We start from the raw sequence: 25,250 nt of genomic DNA, 5'->3' as shown, positions 1-25,250 counted from the left end.
ACATGTACTACAACTGCGCGACCCAGGTGAGAAGCCCAGCAGGACTCAGTGACCCGTTCGAAGTAACAGTTGGCGTTCATCAGGGATCCGCACTTAGCCCATTATTATTTAACTGCGTCATGCATTACCTCACAAAGGATGTACAGAATGCCTTACCATGGTGCCTTCTATATGCAGATGTTATTGTTCTTGCAAACAAATCAGCAGATGATTTGCAGAGAGACCTGAACCTATGGATTAGAGAACTAGAATCCAACGGCCTCCGCATAAGTAGATCTAAAACGGAACACATGCACTGTGCATTTGCACCAACACCAACACAAGGCCATAGCAATCTGAATATCAGTGGCATTCCAATACCATCCGTCACTAAGTTCAGGTACCTAGGGTCGACCTTAAGTACCGATGCAGACTCAACCGCTGATGTCAAGAACAGGGTACAAACTGCATGGATGAAGTGGAGGGAAGTGTCAGGCGTTCTATGTGATAACCGTATGCCCATTAAGACCAAGGGTAAAGTCTACAAAGCAGCTGTCAGACCAGCTATGCTCTACGGCGCGGAATGCTGGACTGAAGTCAGAGACACGAGCAAACATTTCATGTCAATGAGATGAAGATGCTTAGATGGTCGGGTGGCGTCACTAGAATGGACAAAATAAGAAACGAATTCCCAAGAGGGAGAAGGCGTCCAAAAGCTACACGGTGGTCTAATATCAGAAAGGAACTGGAAACCCTTCAACTTGATGCAGGGACAACCCAGGATAGAGTGGCCTGGCGCAAATTGATAAGGAGACCCGACCCCAAATAAAGGGAAAAGGGAAGGAAGAAGAAGAAGAAGAAGAAAGGGGATAAAGCAACAAAAATAAAAAATGAAAAAAATAAATTTACATGCGTAACATCTCTGCCCTAAAAAAAACAGGAGAAACGATTTAAAAAAAAAAACTGAATGAGACCCTTACTTGCCAAAGACATACCACGGTACTCTAAAATACCATCGAAAATCCAGACAGGTAATACAAATAATTATTAACAATGAAGGACTTCCTGAACTGATGATCTGCAAAGTTTTGTTTACCTCTGACTAACAAGAGACATTGAGAGAATTTGATGGAGAAACCTCCAAAAGGGTCCAGAAATGTAGATTAAAATGATACATTGGCTCGTTTGTGGTTCGGTGTTCGTTCAAACTTTGGGCCAAATGAAGATCCATTGGATTAAGTCCCAAGATATATCAGAGAGAAGGAGAAATAATAATAATTAACAAGAAAAAATGCAGAGCACAGAAATAAATTATAGTGATTCTATAAGTCTGAAAAACAACAGGAATATAAAATGTTTTTAAGCATGGACTTATATACCTGCCAAAGGTGACTTTAACACTACACTAATATCAGATGGACCATTGACATCATACGCTGAAAAAACCCTGGAGAATAACAAACATCCATGCACCTAGAAGACATGGGCTGATGAGAACAGGGAATGTTTGGACGAAATTAAGTGAGGTAAACATTGAGCATACTGGAGGCCTATACCAAAGAGACACTTAAATTTTAATAAAAGAAGACTAAAATTAAACAATAATTGGGAAAAACTTTGGAAATATGGAATAAATTTGTTATTATGTCAGCACAATAGACTTCATGCTATCAACAGTTATTCGACTGCCACCAAGCAGCACCAATAGGGAAATGAACAAAAAACAAAGTATATATACAATAAACAATGATTGCTTACAAAATCAGTTTGCAACATGGCAACACTTCAGTAATAATATGTTATAAATGTCTGACAGCTAGGTGTTTCATTTTATCAAACGGTTTAAATGTTTGCCATTTTTTCTTGCCACAAGAATTAAGAAAAATATTGTTTTCATATTAAGTATGTTCACCATTGCAAAACAGTAAAAACTTAAAAACTGTTTCAGAACCTTCAGCAGTTGAGCGCCAACTCGTGGGCGGCGGTAAGAGTACGGGGCTGCTAGTTCCTAGGTCCGGCCATGCAGGAAGAGGTTCTCAGGTTAATTTTACTTACCTTAGAAGATGGCTCAACTTTATCTAGAAAGGTACATTTATGGTCACCCGGTTGCTGTTCTTAGCATTGTCCAACACTGTTTATTGTTTTTGCACACACAACATTACATAAGTTTAATTTATGTCAACAATCGCGACACGTGTACACATATGCTAATGTGACTCTTCGTTGATGCAGCTGAAGGACGAGTTCCGGACGTACGAGGCGCTGCGGCGCGAGCACGACGCCCAGATCATGCAGATCGCGACGGAAGTGAGGCTGCGCATCGCGGCCGACCACTGGAGTGCGCTGCTCTACGGCGACTCGGCGCACAAGAGTCACATGCGGAGCATCATCGACAAGCTGCAAACGCCGCAGTCGTTCGCGCAGTCCGTGCAAGAGCTGTTCATCGCGCTGCAGCGCATCGCCGACCCGGGGATACCTCGACCGCCTCGCCAACATCGACTCTTCTCCAGGTTGGTCCAGCGTCGGGTGTCGCATGTCACCCTCCATCCGACCCGCCGCCCTTTACTTCAACGCTTACTTCAAACAAACCCAACGCATTGCTCATTGTCCTCCTCAAAGACAAGTCCTTGCTTAACGACGAGGACTTGTTTGCGTCCCTGTGCCATCAACCACTACACAGCTATGATTCGTCTGAAAAGGTACATGTATACTATATTGTATTCTATATGCTGATATCGTCCCCAGCACGCTGGAGCTTTGCCTTAAGATGGCAGTGTTTGCAAAGGTAGATGTTAGGTATCGATATAAAACAAGCACATTTAGTTAATTTTTTAATGTAAAGAAATCAAATATGTTACACTTGTAAATGTCCATTGATGGATGACGTTGCAAATATTCGTCGATCATAGTGCATTGTAAGAGAGTAACCAGTTTCCTTTGCATTGCTCATGAAAATCTATTACTGCTTAAGCTGGCATTGGCTGAAAATATTTAAGTTTAATTTAAAATTAAATAAAAACTTGGAAATAGGAGAAAAATTTAATTCTAAATAGGCCATGATGGCCATTTTGTCAAAGCAAGATTATTGAAATCTTGTCAATGGATTAAAACTACATAATAATTCTATGGCTATTGCATATGCGCTTTTACAATATAACTCACGAACAAAATGTTTGTGCCATAGCACATTTCATAGAAGATAGCAAGCACATCTTAGGAATAATGTGTTCGCCTCCACATTCTTCATTTTTATAATTTTTTTTTTATTAAATCATGCAATTTTAAATTGTTTAAGATAATACATAGCCCGTTGAATTCCTTCCTCCTCTTCGTCGTAGGTCTTAAGGGTTTCATCTGAACAATTTGGGAAATTTTTTTTAATAAGACAGACATGAGGCCAACACCAGAAGTATTTTTCCACCAGAATGCCTTTCTGCAGAATTTGACTACGAACAAAGATTGTTCCTACAGCTTGCAGTTATATCAAGTAACAACTTGGTTCACATTATGATTGTAATTCAAATTGTACAAGGTAAATCACTAAAAATCATTTCTCTGCTCTACTTATAAAGTCACTATAATAAACGCTCAAAATAAACTCTTAAGATATACACAAATAGCATGCAAACACTCACCGTTTCCACAAAGTTTTAGACAAAATGCGAGTTGTTTCGTGTACCGCACAATGGAGTAATACATGGCGGGTGATGGGGCTGTTCTGGGGGTGGGCATCCCGCTAATAGTAGAAGAGCTGTATTCACTACTAGTTGCTCGGGTTCGGATTGAATTACTGTCTGTAAAATATAAATGGAATCAAACTATTTTGCATTAAGTAAATATGAATAACTATTATATGAAAGAGCAAAAGATCCATGTAAATGAAAAATGCAGCTGTTGCATCTAAATAGAAACTTAAAGATAAGACATTCATTCTGATCAATATGTGGTGAATTTTAAACAAGTTGATAAACACCTGGAGAGTTTTGGACAGTGTTGTAAGTAAAGATTGAAGCAAATTAAATATAAATTTATAGTCTGCATGTACACCACACCACGTACCTGATTGAAGGGACATTGCTTTTTGTGTAAAATTTTGAGGCAGTGTTTGCAGACTGTTTGGCTGCAACCCCGACAGTTGAGGTAGTCCGTCCATTGCGGCGCCTGAATTGGCATTCTGTAAAAATATTATAATCATTTTAAGGTTTTTAATAATAAAGGTTATAATAACTGTAAAAGTCAAACTAGCACTAATGAATAAGCCGTTTATAATTTATCTATATTAATGAAAAACTATTAAAATTAATATCGAGGAAGTATAGAATTGTTTTTCATAAAGTAAATAAAATTGAACAACCTATAATATTCTTATCATTCATTATATCTATGCAATGTCGAGTTTGTTGGTAATTGCATCTTACATGCGCCCCCAAATTATAAGGCGTGGTTCACAAGACATACAAAACAAACACAAAGTAGATTTACATCAATGTACAGAATAGAAACAATTTTTATTTTGAAGATTATTTTGTTTACATGAAAAATAATACACATCTTTAATACATAAAACTTACGAATAAATAAACGGTTAATTGAACACAGAGATACTATTTAGCAAATTTAGGGAGAAATTGATTTTTCTCATTCACATACACACGAGTGTTAGATTTGTATAGTACATAATAAAAATACCTCACATTTAATACTTTTTATGGATAAAGTGACTCAAATTATTTATATTGCAAATGTCCTCTGCATTACAAATATAATCAATAATACATCATAATTAACATTAATTATAATAATATTACAATTAGGTAGCTGTAGTCGAGTAATATTTACAAGAAATACTAATTATTTACATTGATCTTCCATACAACAACAATTTACATTTGATTATGAATAGTATAGCATACACCAAAATAAATACACATTTTGTAATCATTATAAGTACATGATTATTTTAATTGTCCCAAGCATAAAAATGTTAACTTTACACAGGATCCTTTTTACTTTAAAACATTAAACATAAGAATAAGTCTGGAACAAGTGTGTGGCAGTTTATGTAATGATTCGATATTACAATTTGCACTGATTGCGAAACAACAAAATATTTATAAACGCCAGCAGTTCCCAAACTTAGTTAGCTCTTTGAATCACTGAACATATAAGCAATACTTAAACGTCTAAATGACAATTCAAATGAAATTATTAGCAGCACAAAGTTCTGACATATACAAGCACATTCCACTGTATCTGTTCCCATTGTTCTAGAACTAGAATACCATTACAATGGTGTTTGTCTTCTAAGACTACCTTATAACATAACTGCTCATCACTCAAACCATGTGCCTTCCAACAGAACAAATATTAATCAGACAATGCAATGTCTGGTGAATATAACAGTCAGTGAATGTTCTAGCCTGGAGTTTTACTCCCTGACAGTTTAACCATTTCTCTTCACACTTCCTCAAGATTAGCTCTTTCCAATAGTAACCACATCTGCAAAAGCGAGTCAAGGCATTCATAGGCCTTCTTTGTCATGTTCAAGATACTTGCCGGCCAGGGGCTGGAACACAGTAATTAGTTGCTCCGAGTAAAACCTGGCCCTTTTACATTCAGTTCTTGTTGATTTACCATTTCTCATTTTATTTGGAGGTATATGTAGTTTCAGTCTTTTCAGTATCTTTGTTATCTTCCAAAACAAGTAGTTACAATCATATTATGGAGTAAGGTCCGCTAGTTGATTTTGAAGGCCATCACTACCAGCATGGTAAATTATGCGTTCAAGTTGTTCAGAGGCCTTGTCAAAGGGTTTATTTGTTGCAAGGATATTTTTTAATATGCCATTTCTTTCGCAGGACCCTTATCTCATTTAATCTTTTATTAACTTGTAATATTAAGATTTATGTGTTGTGGCCCACAGTATGTGTGTAGATTCTTCTACTGCCAAGTAGACAGTTTTTTTTTGTCATTTCTTAAATTTTTATTTTGTAGTTATTCCTCTCCATTTTGCGGTTGTACAAACTTCCTGTAGGCTCCTTCAAGATTACCTTCCAGTGATAGTCGACGAGAACTGGTCAATATGTTCTTCTATGTCTGTTTTATTTGACACTAATTCTTTTTTGGTTCTCATGGCCAATAAGTAGGAACACCAATGAAGCACATTGCAAGTTTAGATTAAGTTTGCTCATGTTGTATCTATTTCACACAATACTCATCTCAATAGCATAAACTAAGACAAAGCCATTTTCAGTGATAGTTTTGTTTGGTTTCAACAAATCATTATAAATAACACCAATCTAGTCATATGAAATACGCAGCATAACCATGGCAGCATGTATATTAAGCTTAGTTCATGATATACCTACATGGACCAAGCAGTCCCCAGTACTTTCTTTTCTTTGGGTTGCTGTAATGAATTCATTTTTCATCACCACTTACATGCACAAGGACACTTGCCGATTCTTTAATAGTTTTAGTAGTTATTCATAGATGAATAACGAGGCTACATGTACTTTGGCTTCAAACCGTAATAATAAAAAAAACTTTATAAAAACTCTTTTTCATTAATATTTCTTAAATTTTTCTCATGGCACACCTCCACTGCAACACAAGGGTTATGCCAGGCGGTCTTCTAAGATGCCTTTTGTGAAAACTACGGGAATACCTTCAATGGCGGCGGCCTAGTGACTCAATTCCTTGATATAGAGCTACAGTTCCCCACCCGTTATAGTATACACGCGAGATTTAGCTCGCGCGCCACCGAAGGCCAAGTCATATGTGCAATTGTCATCCCACATCTATATCCAAAGACATTTTTTGGGGATTCGAGAAGGGCGAGGTACAGCCCCCTCCGACGCTTGGGTCACCAACTACGGATGAGGAATTCAGATGTTCTTTCTCTCTCCACAGCCTTCTTCTGCAACATTACTTTTCTGCAGAAGTTTATAACAGCATTCTAAGACAGAGCCTTCTGTACCATCAGCCTAATGAAGCCTACCAATGATCGGTCATTCCTCACAATGTCGGTGAATTCTCAGCGCAACTCAATCCTAGCTGTCAACTCCTCGAGCGTGTTCTAAGTCTTATCCTCTTCACTGCCACAATGATGGCACCCGTGATGGTTGCTGGTTGAAAGTACCTGCACCTGTCGGAAGGTTTCGACTATTGTGCCACTTGCTCATCCAGTTCTCTAGGAAAGAACAGACAGATTCGACAGTGCTGCTCCCTGTTGTTGGATTGCTCAATATTGTTTACCTATTCTTACAGCAACTGTAAAGTAAAAGACCACTGCAATTACAGTTTCTATGGCGGGGTTCAATCGCAAGCCCATCATAGCTCCAAGCACCTTTCATAGATTCAGGCTTTTAGTCTGGCCTCAAGATCCCATGGAGGAGATCCTATATGTAGTAATGTTTAACATAAATCAGTAAAATGGCCCTTGTTTGGGTAAAATACCTATGACCTTTGTTTCTACTTAGTGTCAGAATTAATGCATTTAAAACCTTGTGTGGCTTGAATTTAAGAGCTTTTTAAATGTTAAGTGCATCTGTGAGGTTACCTTTCTTCTTATTACCTCAATTCTTATTTTGTAAATATTTCAGTTGCTACTATGTTGAATCGTAACAATTTTCTTTCTTCTTTTATTAGTCAATGCCCATTTTTGGCAACCATATATTTGGCTGAGCTAATTCAAGTTAACGGTTGCATCAGACTTCTATTTCTAATTCATTTTCTTCACCAATCTTTAGGTGTGCTGTTTGTGAAGATTGTTTTGAAGATGGTTATGTAGTTTTCTTTTTTATAGGGAACTCGAGTTCCTTGCCTCATACTATTCCTAGTGCATCTAGAACTTAGGAAAGGCTTGATGGGTAGCTTCTATAACTGAAACATGTTGTTCTCGCATTTGGTGCGGATACCATTGGAATTATTTCTGCAATTCAGCTTCTTGGAATGTTATTGGCTTTCTTTTCAACAGTCCTCAATTTTGAAATCATTGTCTCTAATGTTGTTGTATTATGTTGCCCTTGGAGAAGCATTTTCATCAATTTTCATAACCGTGCTTCAGCTGATGTTTCCTTTAAATGATAAGAAAAGTAACATTTTTTGTAAATTATGTTGACTTGGTACACAATCAAAAATATTGAAACTACCAAAAGCAAATGATGCCACAATTAAATCACTATTTGGTTACAGTGATTTGTTTACCATAACTTAAAATTAGCTTAGTGACATTTTAGATGTAATATTTCAAATATGGTCGACACTTACTGCAGGTGCCCTTTATACACAAACATCTAGAATTTAGTCACACACTTAATAAAACTTCCATTCCACTAGCACTGCAAATCATAACCGAGATGTTTGGGGGTCACACTGAGAACCGGTGATGTAGTCTATAGAATAAACAAAAGTAAATTTATTCCATAGATAAGACACAAGCCAGGAGTCATTTAGATTTCACAGAAACCACAATATAATGCCATTGTAATTACTGATTCATCTTGTTTTTATGACTATTACATTATTAACATACACAGAGTCCTTTGTAACTCAATCAAAAAGATAACATTGCCTAAGCCAACATATGTTTCATATGTTTTATTGTCAGATGTTAGAACATATCTACACAGTGTTAATACAAATTTCCTTAAATAAATTTGAAAAAGTCAAATACTCTGCCGCTGAGCTTAAACATGTATATTAAACAAGTTTACCAAGAATAATGAAAATGAGATATGATTTGTAAGCAGAGAAGAAGAATTGTGGACTCTTACATTCGAGTACATCACAAAAACACTTTTAGTCCAATATAACTTTCATCTTAAGTATTAATTTACGCTAAATTTGGTGGCTCAATGTTTACTTCAACCCACAAATCAGACATTCAAAATGACTTCATTGAATATGTAACACAATCACAAAAGAGATGCTGTTTTACAAATAAGGTACTCTGTAGGTAAAGCAGGTGACATTGAAACTAATGGAAATCAATACCTTCTCATCCCAATACTTTGCATAGCACAAGTGTTTATAGCCATAAAGCAATGACAGTTGGAAACATGAGTTATGACTTTTATGAATATTTGTTAATTTTGTTAAATTTCAAGTGTATGGCATTAATGCTTAACTACCCCAGAAACGTTTAAACGTCGAAATGATAAGCTATCGATATTTTGTTCAGTCGATTTACGAGATTTATCCTGTTTGAATTATTATGATTATGGCCAACATTTTTATTGGTGTTCAAACATATGGAAATCTAAAAAGAATCGTAGAAACTAAATTGTTTCCAAAAAAGAATGCGCAAAGATTGCCAACTAAGCATAAGGTCGGAACGGTCGCCACTAACTAACACTAACACTAACGCCGCATTCTGCCACTAAACATACAAAAAAAAATCATTTTCGAAAAGGCTAATTTAGCGCTGGTTCGTTTATATACGTATAAGAAGAAGTTGCCACAGCATTATGCTGATATTGTAATAGCTCCTGAGAATTCAGCAAAAAAATATTTTCTTCGTGTATAATAATAGTGTTTTACTAACGTTAAATAATTTACATTGATTAATGACAATTATTCTATTGACATTTATCCTAATTTTTGCTAGATCCTTAACCCTTAACTCGGCAGATTTTAATTTTTTTAAATATCATTATAATATTTATACCACTTAACCCTTATGACCCAAGGATGTCTAGAAAAATAAGAAAAAAAATCTCATAAGGTAGTTAAAAAAAATCACATGTATCTTATGGGATACATTGCCAAAAGCATTAATAAATATATTTTGCTAACAATATATCTCTACAGATACATTGCCAAATTACCTGATATTTTACTAATAAATCATTTCTCTCAAAACAATTATGATTAAACTGGTTTAGTAATCAGAAATCTTTAGCATTTAATATTTTTGACAAAAATACAAGCTCCGGTAAAAATTAAAAACAGAATTAAATTAATTTTCAAAATTTACATTGCGGAAATTAGAAAAACAGTTCCTATCTGGTAATACACACAACCTAATACCGCATTTTATGCAGATAACAGTATTGACCTGGCCTTTGATGCATAGCTTGCATTGTCGTTTGGGCCAAAATATAGAGAAATGATTGTACACATCATATTTCACGTCTGCAGTTGTCCTTAGGCGACAGGGAGCTTTCATTATCTCTTTTGGTGCTGGTGGTACAGCATTAGAGCTTTTAAATGGTTGCCGTCTCCTAGAATGTAATAGCCCTTGTATAGTACGATGCCGGAACTTCTTTAAGCTTTGTTGTTTTACATTATTCACTGCAAAGAGTCTTTGATATAAAATCCAGCTATTATTCACGCTTATCTAAAATTTGGGAAAATAGAGGTAAGTACCATCCGTGGCTTTTTACCTCTTGTACAGAGCGACCAACTTATCTGCAAGCTCGACCCCGTCCGTATGCGCATTGTAATGCTTAATTATATTGGGACAGGGGACAGCAGCTCGCCTATTTGAATCCTTATTATGCCGCTGTATGATCCCAACAGGCATTTCCGACACGTAATTGCTTGCCACAGTAACCACTTTGTTGTCATGCCATTTTACAATACATACTTTGTTTTATTGCACACAACTCGTGAACAAGTAACCCGTCCTTTTATTTTGAACAACGTTCACTAAGGGGATTGGTGATGAAGGTATAAAACCGAGTGAAGAGAATCTTGAGCTGAAGAATCCAAGGAAAAATTTTCTGTAGCTGGTTTCGTTGATACTGGAGGGCAGGAAGCAGTAATTTGGGGCACGGCGAAGTTGTTTTCACTATCAGAAAGTATGTGAAGATTTTCAAGGGAAGGGAGAAAGAAGGACCAGGTAAAGATTCAGCACTGTCGTGACATTTTTAAAACTAAAAAATCCCAACTTCTCTACAATCCGAACTTTCTTCATTTGACGATTGACTGTGTTTTGGCACCAATGTTAGTACTTTGCTAGCTCTTGAAAGGGTATGTACATACAATCCATGGAAAATAAGCTAAATATGCAATAGCATATGAATAGTTAATCAGCTTGGCACACTTGTGCACATACAGGTACAGGACGATTTTGTATAAGTTGTTAGTAAAGCTGGCAGTGTGCACGGTGAGATACATATATTAAAAAAGTGAAATGAAACATCAACCGGACAAAGAACGTCCATAGTAATTACTTTAGAGCAAAATATATTTTTAATTTATAATTTTATGCACCCATTTATAAAATATGTGAAATTTTTTTATGAAATATCTTACCTTCTTGCGTGGCAACACGATAACGGAACTACAATTAAAGTGAACTTTGTCAGCTTACCAGTGTGGCCAACAGAAAAAACTATACATGTGTTCGAAAACTAAGAAAGTATCTAAACACTCAAATAAAAATATTATGTTTGCGCTTAAAAAATAATGGCACTAGATTTGTTTTATTTTGATGTATCTCCATAGATACATTACCGAGTAAAGGGTTATAGATGGCACAGATTAATTATAAAATACAACAATTAACTAATTACAGAATTTGTCGGTCATATGACGTCACACCTGTATAAACAATAACAAAGACAGCCATAAAGAAATGCTTAAAAATATGTCAACATTTAGATAGTTTAAATTAGAGTTCCCCAAACTTTTTTGCTTTGCCCTTGCCATGTTTTATCGTGTTGGGTAGACCTCCTACTTACCTGAAATTGATTTCTTGTAAATTTCTAACTGTACTGAAGTTTAGTGTTAAAAACTTAAAATAAAAACACGTGTTAATTTATACATTTATTAATTGTATGTAAATTGAAACTACTCAAAATAAAATTTTGTATCTGTTATGTAAAATATACGTAACATAAAATAAACTATAAATAAAATAACATAAGCAATAAGTCAATATTTTTAGTGAGAAGGATGAACCTGATGCTTTAATAATAAATTATCAACATTTGGCGTCAATTTTGTAAGGGTTAATATTAAATCTCCTCGGCTAATGATGTCCAGTCTGTTTCTTTTTTTCGTTAGGAGATTGGGAACAGCGCTGAACCCTTTCCACTAGGTATGACGATGGAAAGGAAATTAAAAATTTCCTCGCTATATTCCCTAATGCGGGATAAGTAACGGGTATGTTGTTTTGCAGCCAGAATTGCTGATATCCGTATTTAAACTGAACCTTAAGTTCTTCGTTTGTACTTAGTTCAGTCAGTTCCTCTTGTATTATGACATTCGTTTCTTCTATGTCACCATATGGATTAAAACAAAATTACAAGAGATTTTGTTTTGGTGTGAGGAGTGAGGCAGTTTGAACGCAGCTGAGCGGTCACGGTCGCAATAATCGCAATCATCGCTTGTTCCTCCCCGCGCATCACACTATGATCTCCGACCATGGTTTACATGATAATGGTCATGTGTTGTGTCTGTTCATTACTATTACCTTTTTAAAAAACAATCTCAGTATTTATCTCAAGTTGCGGTATCTCCAATTGCAGGTTAATTAGGATAGATACGTTATCTAGAAACAACATTGTTTACCTTAGACAAAGAAAATTTCAAATATAGTAAATAAGAAACCTAAGTAAGGACGATCGTTTTTGTAAATGGCCACCTGTTGTAGCAATTATGAAATAAACTTTGTTAGAGTTGTTTTATTTCATACAACCCGTCCTCCGACCTGCCTGTGCGCTGCGCCGCACACGTGTTTCGTCTGAGCCTCAACGCGGTCCGAGGCTGTCGCCGACGGAATCTGTGCCCTAATGAACTTATACATATATATGCGTCCGTGGGGCACTACGCCTCCTGGTGCGTTCGCGCGTTGCAGAGGTAATGCACCTCGCGACGCTTCGCGAAGTTTCTTCCGCATAGCGTATGCTCCCCGACGCTTGGGCGATGAGCGTCGCCGAAGCAATGCGCCTGGTCTTCCATCACGCTCGTCTGTAATCACGTGTTGCTGAACTGCTTCTCGTCGCACCAGCATCGCGTCCACCGGGAACACAACTAACTCAACATGCAGCAGCGGTCATCGCTTCGGGCATACTGAAACGTAAACACCATACAATTAAACTTTCAAACTACCAGTTACAATTTTGCAAAAATTGTAAAACGAATTAAGTCTTGTCAAATTTTGTAGCATGTTTCATCGTATTGAAGGTGCAGATCAAAATTTAAATTGCACTTAATTTATACCGGTATTTCATGGTTCATATCGATACATTTTAGAACACACTAATTGAAACTAGCACTAAATTGACCCAAACCCAAAGTGATCTTTCTCGGCGCTTATTTCTTACAACCGGGTCACGTGTAACTGAATTATAAAAGTAAATTAGATATTTTCCGAATTAAAAACCCAGGTAAATATCGTGGCTTCTTAATTCCTTCCTGCATGCAATGTTAAACATGTAATTAATAACTGTGATGTGGAAAAACGTTTATTTAATTATTAAAACAATTTGTGCGCGGAAAATGAATAATTCGCCTACGCGCGGTTGCGCATCGAACCATGGCTCAAATCCGACTCCCTGAACTCCAACGGCCGCGGGCGCACGTGCTGCGCGTCTTGGCTACCTGCCAAGAGCAAGCAAGAGCGCGTATCGTGCACGCCGTGCGAGTGAGCGAGACGAGTGGGCGAGACAAACAAAAGGTTGAGCGTTGTGACGACGTCCGCGGGAACTTTCACATCTGGCGGCTTTTTTATATAGCAATATTATTACATACTCCCCCTTTTGACCAGGACCAGTGACCTCACAACTGGTCAAACCGACACAAGCTTTCGCGGTCGGCCGCGAGGACGTTTTGGAGCCACAGGCTCAGGAATCTCAGTGCATTCACCCTCTCGCGAATGATAGCGTCTTAAGTCAGAGACATGATACTTCCCAATGGTAATGTCGGACTTATCAGGAAACGCTAACAGGTACGTAGTTGGGCTAACTTTCTTCTGAACGACGTAAGGCCCGTCTCGTTTAGGTACGAACTTAGCGCTGACTCCTTTTGCAGAGTTGCTGAGAACGTGCGTTTTCATCAATACGAGGTCGCCGACATCGAGACTATCACTTTTACGAATTTTATCTTTAACTGCTTTGCGGAGGTCTTGTTGGTGTTCAATACTTTCTTTGCTGGACTGGAGAGTATCTGCGAGTCTTAGCAGATAAGGTGTGATTTGCGGCACGTAGTTCTCCGCTTCGACAACTGCACGCAAGTCCGTCTGAGCTGCAATTGGTGAGCGAAGTTCGCGAGCAAAAGTCAGGTATGCAGGAGTCTGTTGGGTTGCTTTTGTCAACGATGTGTTTAAAGCGAAACGAATAAATGGCAGAGCTTCAGGCCATTTTTGATGGTGATTTTCCACGAGGATAGCCATTTGCACCTTAAGGTCCCTGTTCTTCCTCTCCACAGGATTCGCTTCTGGATGATACAGGGGCACCAGATTCTGCTTAACACCCAAAACAAACATAGCTTTCTGCATAACATCGGCGACGAATTGGACACCATTGTCAGAAATTAATCGCCTAGGAACACCAAAACGAAGGAAAACCTCCTCTATCAAGATCTTAGCACAAGCTTCAGCAGTAGCTTCAGTAAGCGCAAACAGCTCTACCCACTTACTGGCGGTGTCTTCGACAATAAGGACCCAACGTTCACCCTTGGGACCCTTAGGAAGTGGACCGAACAAATCTACTGCTACAACTTCGAAGCGCTGTGCGGGTACTGGAGTCTGCAACAAGCCTGACGGCTTCTCACTCGAAGGCTTGTAACGCTGACATTCAGTACAAGACTTGAGATACTCCGCTACAAAACGACGCATTCCAGGAAAATAGAACCGCTGGGAAATACGATGCAAAGTCCTATCAACACCACCGTGACCAGCTGTTGCAGCGTCGTGACATTCAACCATAACTTGCTTCCGACGGTTGACTGGTACAACAAGCTGCGGTTCTTCCGTTTCTGCTTCCGTATATCGGTAAAGTATCCCCTTTGACATATGATAACCTCTATCTGTCCACCTACCAATCTCCACTTCTTCCTTTCCCTCCAGGCCCAGGATAATCTTCGCGATTTCAGGATCTGCGAGCTGATCTTCACGAAGAGCGGTTGCCTCCCATCGTGGCGTTTCAACCACCACCGTACAGACGCCACAAGCATCTCGAGCCTCCTCAACGCATGGCGGTCGACTGAGAGAATCTACGATGACGTTTGCCTTTCTTGGGGTGTAGTCCACTTGGAGATCGAAAGACTGCAACTTCATAGCCCAACGGACCAATCTACCTGCAGGAGACTTCAAGGTTAGTAACCACTTCAGGGGCTGGTGGTCGCTGGCGACGCGCACGGGATGACCATCGATGTAGCCGCGAAACTTCTCGACTGCCCACACAACTGCAAGAGCTTCACGCTCGGTGGTTGAGTAGTTTCGTTCCGCCGAAGACAGAAGGCGGCTGGCGTACGCGATCGGACGCTCCTCGCGCGGCGACTCCCCCTGCAAGAGAGCTGCACCTAAAGCATAGCTGCTCGAGTCAGTCCTAAGCACAAAAGGAAGACTATAATCTGGCTGGATGAGGATTGGAGGAGAGGTAAGTGATTTCTTAAGTTCCAAGAACGCAGCGACTTGAGCTTCGCCCCACAACCAAGACTGATCTTTCTTCGTCAGCATAGTCAACGTTTGCGCAACCTTTGCGAAGTTCGGCACGAACTTACGGAACCACGAGCACGTCTGTAAGAAGGATTTCAAGTGCTTCACATTCGTTGGCTCGTTCATATCGACGATGGCGCTGATTTTGTCAGGGTCCGGCGATAGCCCTTGAGACGAAATCACGTGACCTAGATACTTAACACTTTCTCTAGCAAACACGCATTTAGCTCGATTGGCGCACAGGCTGAAGACACGAAGGCGATCGAAAAGGCATACGCCTGAATCTGAAAACGCCAAATGGTGACACGAAGGCGGTTTTGTCGCGATCCTCTTCCTTGACAGCAACCTGCCAGTAACCTGCCTTGAGGTCGATGGTGCTCATGAAACAACTTTTGCCAGTATACTGCAGTAGATCGTCGATCACCGGAAGCGGATAGGAGTCAACCTTCGTGATGGAATTCAATTTGCGATAATCCACACAAAATCTGTAGGACCCATCCTTTTTAGGTACCAACAGCGCTGGTGCTGCCCACGGAGACTCACACTCTTCGATGACACCCTCCGTCAGCATCTTATTAATTTCAGCCTCCATAACTTCTTTTTTCGCAGGCGTCAGGCGGTACGGCGGGACGGCGATCGGCGGGTGGGTGCCGGTGTCAATGCGGTGTTCAGCGAACGACGTCGGTCCTCCCCCTTCTCGGAAAATGTCCTCGTACTCCTGTAATGTCTGCGCGAGGCTTGCTCTTTCAGGTGGTGACAGCATCATACCCTCGTCCGAACGCAACATGTCGGCAGAGGCGCACCCGATGAAGTTACGTGATTTCTCACAACGCAAGGGGTGAATGACCTGAGGTTGATCAGCTGTGAACCACGTTTCATTAAAAATATCAATAACCAAACCAGCTTTACGTATAAAATCAATGCCTAGCAATGTTTCATTGTTAACTGCATCTGGAAAAATTATAAAAGTGATAGGTATTGATGCGCCCGCGAACATCACCACAACGTCCACCAGTCTGACTGTCACGTCACGCACTACACCGTCAGCGAGTTTCACAGTCATGACGCTGCTACGCATCGGCTGCCCTAACTTAAGCAACAAGGAGTACAGCGTGGATCCGGCAACGCTACGTTTAGCCGCCGTGTCTAATAGACCGGTACCGCGATAGCCAAAAATCTCTATGTCCAAAATTGGACGGCCTTTGGTACAAACATCCGGACGCAAGCGCTCGGTACGCGAGTTATCCACTGACCGCGCATCAGGCACATCATATACATTACAAACAGAATTTAAAAAAACAGTATTACAATCAAAAGAAACATGGGCTTGACATTGCGATGCCTCGGTTTTGGAATATAAATGCCTATTGGTTGACATGAAATCGCATGCAAAGAACGAATCCTTAGTGTCCGTATTTTTTGTATTACAGTTAACACAATTAGCACGAATAACACTTTTCATACCACAACCGTAACACGAAACTGTATGCGGATCACTTTTAGATCTAAGCCTTGAGCACTCATCGCGATTATGTCCACTCTAATATTATTACATAACCTAATAAAGTCTTAGTTTCAGAGTTGTTGGAGTGACACCTCGATGAAGTCAGTTGCAGGTCCGTGCGTAGATGAATACAAAGGTAAATGTGCATATTTTTCTTTACTCTAGCAAACAGCAGTACGGCATGTGTTATTGTTACCTTTTCTGTGATGGTAGGTTTCTGTTTTTTAAGACCCCACGCTCTCTGTGATCTCGGCCACAAAAACCACGATTCAGTCGCAATGCAAACGCCATTTATATATCTCCGTTCTCTCTTCGATATATTTTTTTATAATGGCCACTATTAGGAACCTCTTGTACAACCTTTGTCTTGAGTTCTTAGAGACAGGTTTTTAATAAATAATTTATTCTCTTTCTTTTCTTATTATTTCCTTACTCTTCTTTTATCCGTCTCAATATCTCTCACTCCTTTACTTTTCATACATCACCTTTTTTTTTTTATCATTTGCTTCTGGACTGCTTCTTTACTACTTATTATTTTGCTATTTTGTTTATCTGTATTTCATTTTATTTCTGTATTACTTATTTTGTATCACGGCTATTTTTCTTTACCCTTCCAAAGATTGTTATGTTTTGCTATCTTTTATTACCTTACCAATTGGCTTTTTGCAAAATTCCAGGAAGGTCTTACGACTTTCTTCTTGTTCCATTACAGTTATGTATTACATCGTATTTCTTATAAGTGTATATGCTATACATGTATGATATGTATGTATGTCATGTCCATATGTACACGTTAACTACCCGTTATATATCCCTCTGTAAATTCCGTACTATGGTTGTCTGAAAAAAATTGCCTCTATATTAAATGGACGTATTTTAAAAATAAATTAAATATGTATTGTTTCCTGTCGTATTTTAATAACATATATGTGCCATATTTCATATATCATTGCTGTTTCTGTGTTCTATGTGTACACAAGGTGATCAGAAATTTGAGTAAAAACTTTAGTTTTTGGCTTTCAAATGAGCTATACATTCAAGTTTTAAAGCTTTTACAATTATAACTAATCACCCTGTATTTTATCATATGTAATCCGCATATGTTAAGTCTTTGATCTACATTTGTGATTACATAATGAACGTGATTGGGTTGGTGGTGAGGTGATTAAAGTACATCCCCATGTGTTGAGTCGGGAAGGTTGTAGATATTCACATATATTGAATTAATCAACGTCACCCGGAAATTGCGTGGGCTTGAGGTATTGATTTAGGAAATGGGCAGTGGTGTCTCGCATGCGCGCCGTTTGCCCTAGGACTGTCGCTCTCGTCCGTGTTAGTGTTGCCAGTTATATCCTATGGCCAATATAGTAGAACATAGTTTTAGATAGATTGAATTTTAAACCTTAAATTGAAGCAGACTTAAATGCATAAAGGATACTAGCTCAAAGACACGCTATGAGAAAATTAATTACTAACAGATCTATCAATGATTGTAACTGTACTAAGTAAGGACCGCCTAAACACTCATCCGATGTTTCTCAAGTTGTCAACTTGTTATTTTAACCACAGATGCACGTTATCAGTTATTTAGTCTATGCATTTACTATGGAGTATCTTGAGCAGTGGTAGCCCAGCAGTACCGGAAACAATCTTATATAATTCACACGCTTGTGCATTAATTATATAGTATTGTCCCTGCTCACAAACAAGTTTCCGGAATAAAGTTTAATTATGAGTTTTGATTTCAAATCTTAATTCGATTTTATATTTTAACGTATTTATAACAATTGTGTTTAAACGTTTTATCGTTATAATTTTGCATTTGCAATTTTAGACTAAGATTTCAGTTAGTTATTTGCGCACATGATACATACCGGCGCTTGCCGCATCCAGCCATTATGTCGCCGAACAAAAAGTGGGAGGCGATCTTTTGGACAGGCCTATGCTTCCCTTCTTCTTCTCTGTTTCTATCTTGATAATGTTTTACGTCTAAAGCTAGTAAACAGTTAATTTAAATTAAAAATAAAATATAAAAGTATTCAATAGTATTTATTATATATGATTCAACAAGTTACTAGTCCTGCCATCTACCGACAGAATCTGCGCTTGCTGAAGGCCGACTTTTAAATTGAATAAAGCCTGCGAACTTGCCAAACTATCTTTGGCTATTTTGAATTTAACCTTTTTTTGCAATGTTTAGGGTGTAATGACAAATAATTATATTTATTACTATAAATATTGTTATTATCCCCAATTTTCATTTATAGAACGTTGATGTTGTGTTGTGTGAGTATACATGTATAGTATTAAACTTAAATGATATTACCAGGGTAGCACGGGTTGCGCAGTGGGTAATGAAATGCTGTATGATATCACACACGGGCAGAGGCTCACAAGCGGTGAAGTATATCAGGTGTTGCAAATCCACGGGACACGCACGTTCCAAGTCCATCTTCAGTAAACTTGAACTTAGGTATTTGAAGTACTAAAACCAGTTTTTTCCAACGTGGGGCCCACAATTTTATCCAGTTTAACCCTTTCACTTTTATATAAAAACTATATATGTTACACAGGGCGGCGTAAGAATTTGAGAAAGGCTTAGGTGGAGTATGGCACGAAAAAAATTAGTACATACTAGACTAAAACAAATGATCAATGGCCAATTATTAAGCCTTAATTCTTCAGTATGTTATTGAAAGACTTGGCTTTTATACCACTCTCTCATACCGCTAGTAGTAATTAATTCACTGTGAAACAGCTGGAGGATATGTAATGGTTCCTACTATCTCTCTGAGCAGTGGTTGAAGACTTCCAGAAGATGGGCAGCAGCGTCCTTTGCGTACCATAATACAACATTGCGATCGCTAAGCCGCCGGCCAAGCGTGACGATTAACGGTAGTGGCGTAGCTAGGGGGTGGCGAGCGGGGCGGCCGCACCAGGCACCACAAGCAGGGGGGGCACCAAAGTTAAAAATAATTTTTTGAATTTTTTTTTTTGAATGATGAATAATAAAATATTAAAAGAAAAATGAAAACCATAATCTAAACTAAATAACATAAAAAGAATATCGAATTTTACTATTTTTGTGCTAAAAAAGTTGTTAAATAATATGAACATTAAAAAAATTAAACGGTTACAAATTATAAAATACACAGTGTTTAAGCCTTTCATTCGCAAAACATATAATGTGTTTTTAAAAGGGCCCTAAATCACAAAAACACATATCTGTGTTCATGAAATGTACAAGAAAATATATATGTGTTCAACATTTAAGGACATGATTCTCTCCCTTAATGATTAAACCACAAAGATGGGTTCATAAAGGGTTCAAAAAATTCTGAAAACACATTTTTGTTTTATACAAAAAGGGTGAGGATCATGTCCCTTTAAGAAAAAAAATATTTTGATTTCTTTAATTAGAAAAAAACAAAATTGAGCTTCGGATTTTTTACCATTTTATGGGCAAAAAATAAAAAATTGTACCAAAATGTGAAAAGGTTAATATTTTGATGGTTTTCAATTACTAATAATAATATTAATTAATTTTTTTTAAATAGTTAAAACTTTGAACCATAATTGAACTAAAAATAATTTTATATTTGATATGAAAAGATAAATGATCGAATGTAACTATGACTTCTACAAGACATTTCTATGTGTGACAGCTGCAAATCTAACACAAGAATACTAAAAAGACGTTAAGCTCTTGTACAAACTTATTAACGTCTATGATAACTTGTAATAGTTTGTCGTAATGTATTTATTACCGAAGTAAGGATTATTAGAATATTAAAATAGTAAATATTAATTTAAATTTTCCAAATAACTTTAAAGAAAATCTGAAATATTACTTTCAAACGTCAAACTTTATTAAGGGAATTTGATAAGTGAATTATCTGTAAACTTTTGGACATATTATTAGATTCTAAGCTTCCACCTGTACCAGTAATAATTCAAATTTGTCGAATAACGTTGATTTAAAAGAATGATGATGAAAAAATTAAAGATGCTGCTAAAAAACAAGAAGGGGATATTTTAAAATTTCTGTCTCCTTCTGTAGATTTAAATCTAGATGATATCGAGGAATCTGAAAATAAAAATGAAGTAAGCAAACAGAAAAATATATCCATGAAATAAGAAAGATTGATATTGAACAAATTGAAATTAAAAAGATAAAACTAGTTGTGGTAATGGTAGAGTAAAAATTTCTGACGTATTGACGCTAACAGACATCGACATATGGCCAACAATATTTACAGATAGCATTAGAATGTATTTAATTGAGATGGGTTCTTCAATAGTACAATATATGGATCATAGTTTTGAAGAAATTACTTTAAAAAATGGAGAGAAAAGAAAACTTACAAAAGGTTGGTTTTTTAAAAAAATGCCAAATGGTGAAGCCAAGAATGAGAATTCCAAGAATGTGGATGTGCTACTCGCCTTCTAAAAAGTCTTTGTATTATTTCTGTTGTCGCCTTTTCCCACAACAGTCGCAGATGGAATCTGCATTTACATCTAAAGAATGATTCAATGATTGGAAAAGGCTTTCTCCTCGTGTTGCAAATCATGAGTCAAGTACTGGTCATCAACGCTCGCTAATTATGTGGAAGCAACTGGAACTGCGCCATCGTACAGGGAACGAATCTGTAGATACAATAACGCAAGAGAGAATCAAAAAAGGGAAGAATAAGTGGAGGGAAATTCTCACTCGAATTCTAGATGTCATACGTTTTCTAGCAAAACAAAATCTGGCGCTGCGTGGACACCGGGAATTTTTTTTTTTTTTTTTTATTTTTTTTTTTTTTTAAATGACCCCCGCTATTGGGGGCCTCTCGTACCCCTATTTATGTTGGGATAGGGACTTTACAAGCATTAAATTTTTTCACTTAGTTATTTTATTTTCATTCTCTTTTCTTTCATTCTTCACATAATCTTTCTTTCTGTTCTAATCTTTCATGCCACAATTCGTCTGTCTTTCTCTTTTCCTCTGATCATCTATCATTCTTCCCTTGCTTTTTACATTTTCAATAGCTTTTTTTTTTTTTTTTTTTTTTTTATTTCACATTTTTGTTTCTTATACAATAATAATTTTATTACAGATTTATATATTTTAATAGTTAATAATTATATTTTCTGTTTTAATTTTTTAATATATATTTATTTCTTATATTTACGTTTTGTTTCTTTTCATTGCACTTTCCGCTATTTCTTTGCAAAGGGATAGGAATGATTCTTTATATTCTCCGCCTATCAGGGAGGGTATTGTCTCCTCCCTGACTTGAATTCCAGACCGGCACTCGAAGCCGAACCGGAGTCCCCCGAATGCGGGACACCGGGCCACAAGGTGGATCACGGTCTGGTCCACGCCCGGTTCACAGAAGCACGAGGGGTCCTCCTTGAGCTTAAACCTATGAAGGTACTCAGAGAACCCCCCGTGCCCCGTGAAGAGCTGGGCCGAGACCGCGTCCACCTCGATGCTGCGGAGCACGCGGTAGGCTGAGACGGCGTCCGGGAAGAACATCCTCGTTACCGAAGCCGTCGTTCCTTCCACATACCTCCTGTTCCATTCGTCGAGCGACTCCAGTCTCAGTTGCCGCTTGACGAATGAAACAGGGCATCTCTCGTACTCTGGTCGTCTTTTACTCTTCAGGGCCGCTTCCTTGGCCAGCTGGTCCGCCCTCTCGTTCCCCTCCATCCCCGCGTGCGCTTTCACCCAGAACAACCTTACATCCTTCCCTTTCTCTCTCGCTTTCATTACATTCTCCTTCACTCTTAACGCTAAGGGATGGAGGGTGTCCGATCTAGCGACAGTTTCGAGAGCGGACCGCGAGTCGCTCAGTACGGCGCAGACTTGCGCCGACTCGCCGGCCGCGTACCCTGTTGCCTCAGCTAGAGCCAGCAGCTCTGCCTGGTATACGGTGCAGAAGTTGCCCAACTTGAGTTTCTTTGTGTATGACTCTACGGCGCCCCGCTTGACGCAGAACGCCGCACCCACCTTATCCTCTATGCGGCTGCCGTCGGTATAAATTACCAGATCGGCAGCCGCGGTGGCAAGTCGGACTTCCTCCGCACTTTCCCCCAGACAGGAGAACTCCACACCAACTTGACCAGACGGGTGTGGTAGTCTCAGGTAGCTGACCGGTACCTCCAGGTCTCGGTCCTTTACCACCTGCCGGGAATGACCCTTTCTTATTTCAAATAAGCGGGCTGCTTCTTGGACCCGAAGGTCCAGGGGAAGCAACCCGGCAAGTATAAGGGCCGAGTGCAGGGACGCGGTCCTGTGGGTCCTCGCGATCTTCTGCGCGAAGCCCCGCTGGACCGCGTCCAGCTGCCTGCGGACCAGCAGCTTCCTAGCCGCCGGCGCCCATGCACTCGCTGCATACAAAATCGTCGGCTCCAGCACCGCCAGATACATCGTTCTGATCACCTCCGAGTTCAGACCCCAAGATACCTTCGCAGCCCTGCACAGCTGACGATAGAGGCCCTGTGCCTTCTTGCTCACGTTCTTCACGTGACTGTTGAACGTGAGCCTATCGTCAACTGTGAGGCCTAGTATCCGGACCTCCCCAGTCCGGCCAAGCGGCTCACCTCCCATGCTCAGTAATGGGTAGTCGAACTTTAGCTTGTTGGTTAGCACCATCACCTTGGTTTTGTGTGGTGCGAACCTCAGCTTGTTCCTGACCCCCCACTCATGAACATGGGCGAGAACGGCGTTGGCCCGACTCGAGATGTCCTGGGCCTTCTGCCCCGAGAAGACCAGCACGACGTCATCTGCGAACGCCTGGCAGTGTGTCCCGGTCTTTGCCACCTCCTCCAGGAGAGGGTTGATGAGGAGGGTCCAGAAGGTTGGGCCGCCTACGGATCCCTGCACGCACCCCTTGGTGGTCTCTCTGGCCCACTCTGCCCCCGCGTACCGTACGGACACCTTGCGATCGCTAAAATAGCTGTCAACAAGACGCCGCAGATTCGCGGGGCAGCGAGTCTCTGCCAGTCTGCACCGTATAGCAGGCCACCAGGCGTTATCGAAGGCTCCCTCTATGTCCAATGATACCAGCACTGCGATCTCCTTCTCCTTCAGCCGGGTTCGCAGATGCTGGATCAGGTCATACAGGGAGTCTTCGGTACACCTCTGCGGCATGAAGCCGTATTGGTGGCTACTGATATACGGTGCAGTGTACCACCGGATCCTACGGACCATCATTTTCTCAAGGACCTTGCCGAGAATCGGCAAGAGTCCGATGGGCCTGTAGGATTTCGGGTGCGTGTAGTCCTCCTTGTCCGGCTTCCGCAACGCTACGACCACTGCCTCCTTCCATCTCGTGGGGAAGTGGGAAAGCGCGAGACACCGGTTGGAGAGCGCGAGGTACAGAACGGGGTCCACGGCGACGGCCGCACGGCAGATGTCCGCGGTGAGTCCGTCAGAGCCAGGTGCCTTCTTGGCGTTGAAGGTCGATACGGACCATCGGAGCTCCTCCATCGTAAACGGGGGGTCGCATGTTCCATCATGGTCCCCCGAATTGACTTCATCGGCTTTAGCTCTTACAGTTCTGTGGTCCGCATTGTCCTTCCCGGGGTCGTCCTCCGGGAAGAAAACCTCCGCCAGCAACCTGGCTGATCCCGCTGCGTCCAGCACTTTACCTGACTGGACGAGGGGGACGTCCTCTCGCCTCACCTCCGTGCGACGCATCACACGGTGGATCCCGTCCCACATGGTCTCGCGATCCTGTCTCTCACAGAAACGCTTCCAGCTATGGGTCTGAGCGCGCCTCGCCTCAAGGCGGTATGCCTCCTTCGCGTCGCAGTACTCGCGCCAGACCAGCTCCTTACGAGCCGGCCTCGCGGCCCTGATCCTTCTCTTCTTCCTCAAGACATCCGCCTTGAGGAGAGAGAGCTGTTCGGACCACCAGGGCAATTCCGTCCTCTTCCGCTTGGAGACCTTCGGCAGGACCAACTCGCAAGCGTCCCTCACGGTTTCCACATACCGACCGACCGTGCTGTCCAACGCCCCCTTTTCGGTGATCTGATTCACCTCGGTAGGCGTCAGACAGCGATCCGATAGCAGCCGAGCGACAGTTCGATGGAACTCGCCCCAGTCTGCCCTACGGGTAGTGTACTGCCGTGTGGTCCGCTTGACGTCCGTGCCTTGGGACCTCT

General features: G+C 40.0%; 1 protein-coding gene across 3 annotated transcripts in view; it reads left to right on the top strand.

Moving 5' to 3' along the window:
* Nucleotides 1–17,373, top strand: part of LOC137927583 (roquin-1-like) — a 29,265-nt gene extending 11,892 nt beyond the window's left edge. For 2 of the 3 annotated variants that reach the window (XM_068771354.1, XM_068771355.1), the window contains exons 5-6: nt 1,928–2,065; nt 2,212–4,574. In XM_068771354.1, the coding sequence (XP_068627455.1) occupies nt 2,000–2,065; nt 2,212–2,712 (567 nt within the window). In that variant the 5' untranslated portion in view covers nt 1,928–1,999 and the 3' untranslated portion in view covers nt 2,713–4,574. Of the gene's footprint in view, nt 1–1,927; nt 2,066–2,211; nt 4,575–17,162 lie in introns of those variants that run through there. The other variant, XM_068771356.1, reaches the window with a different exon arrangement.
* Nucleotides 17,374–25,250: the final 7,877 nt, after the last annotated feature.

The sequence above is a fragment of the Battus philenor genome, unplaced genomic scaffold (genome assembly GCF_028537555.1).
Source record: "Battus philenor isolate CCGP_79_NKW_IND1 unplaced genomic scaffold, ilBatPhil1.0.hap1 SCAF_34, whole genome shotgun sequence".
NCBI classification, from domain to species: domain Eukaryota; kingdom Metazoa; phylum Arthropoda; class Insecta; order Lepidoptera; family Papilionidae; genus Battus; species Battus philenor.
Note: the sequence above shows the minus strand (reverse complement) of the source record. Positions and strands in the feature narration are given on the sequence as shown.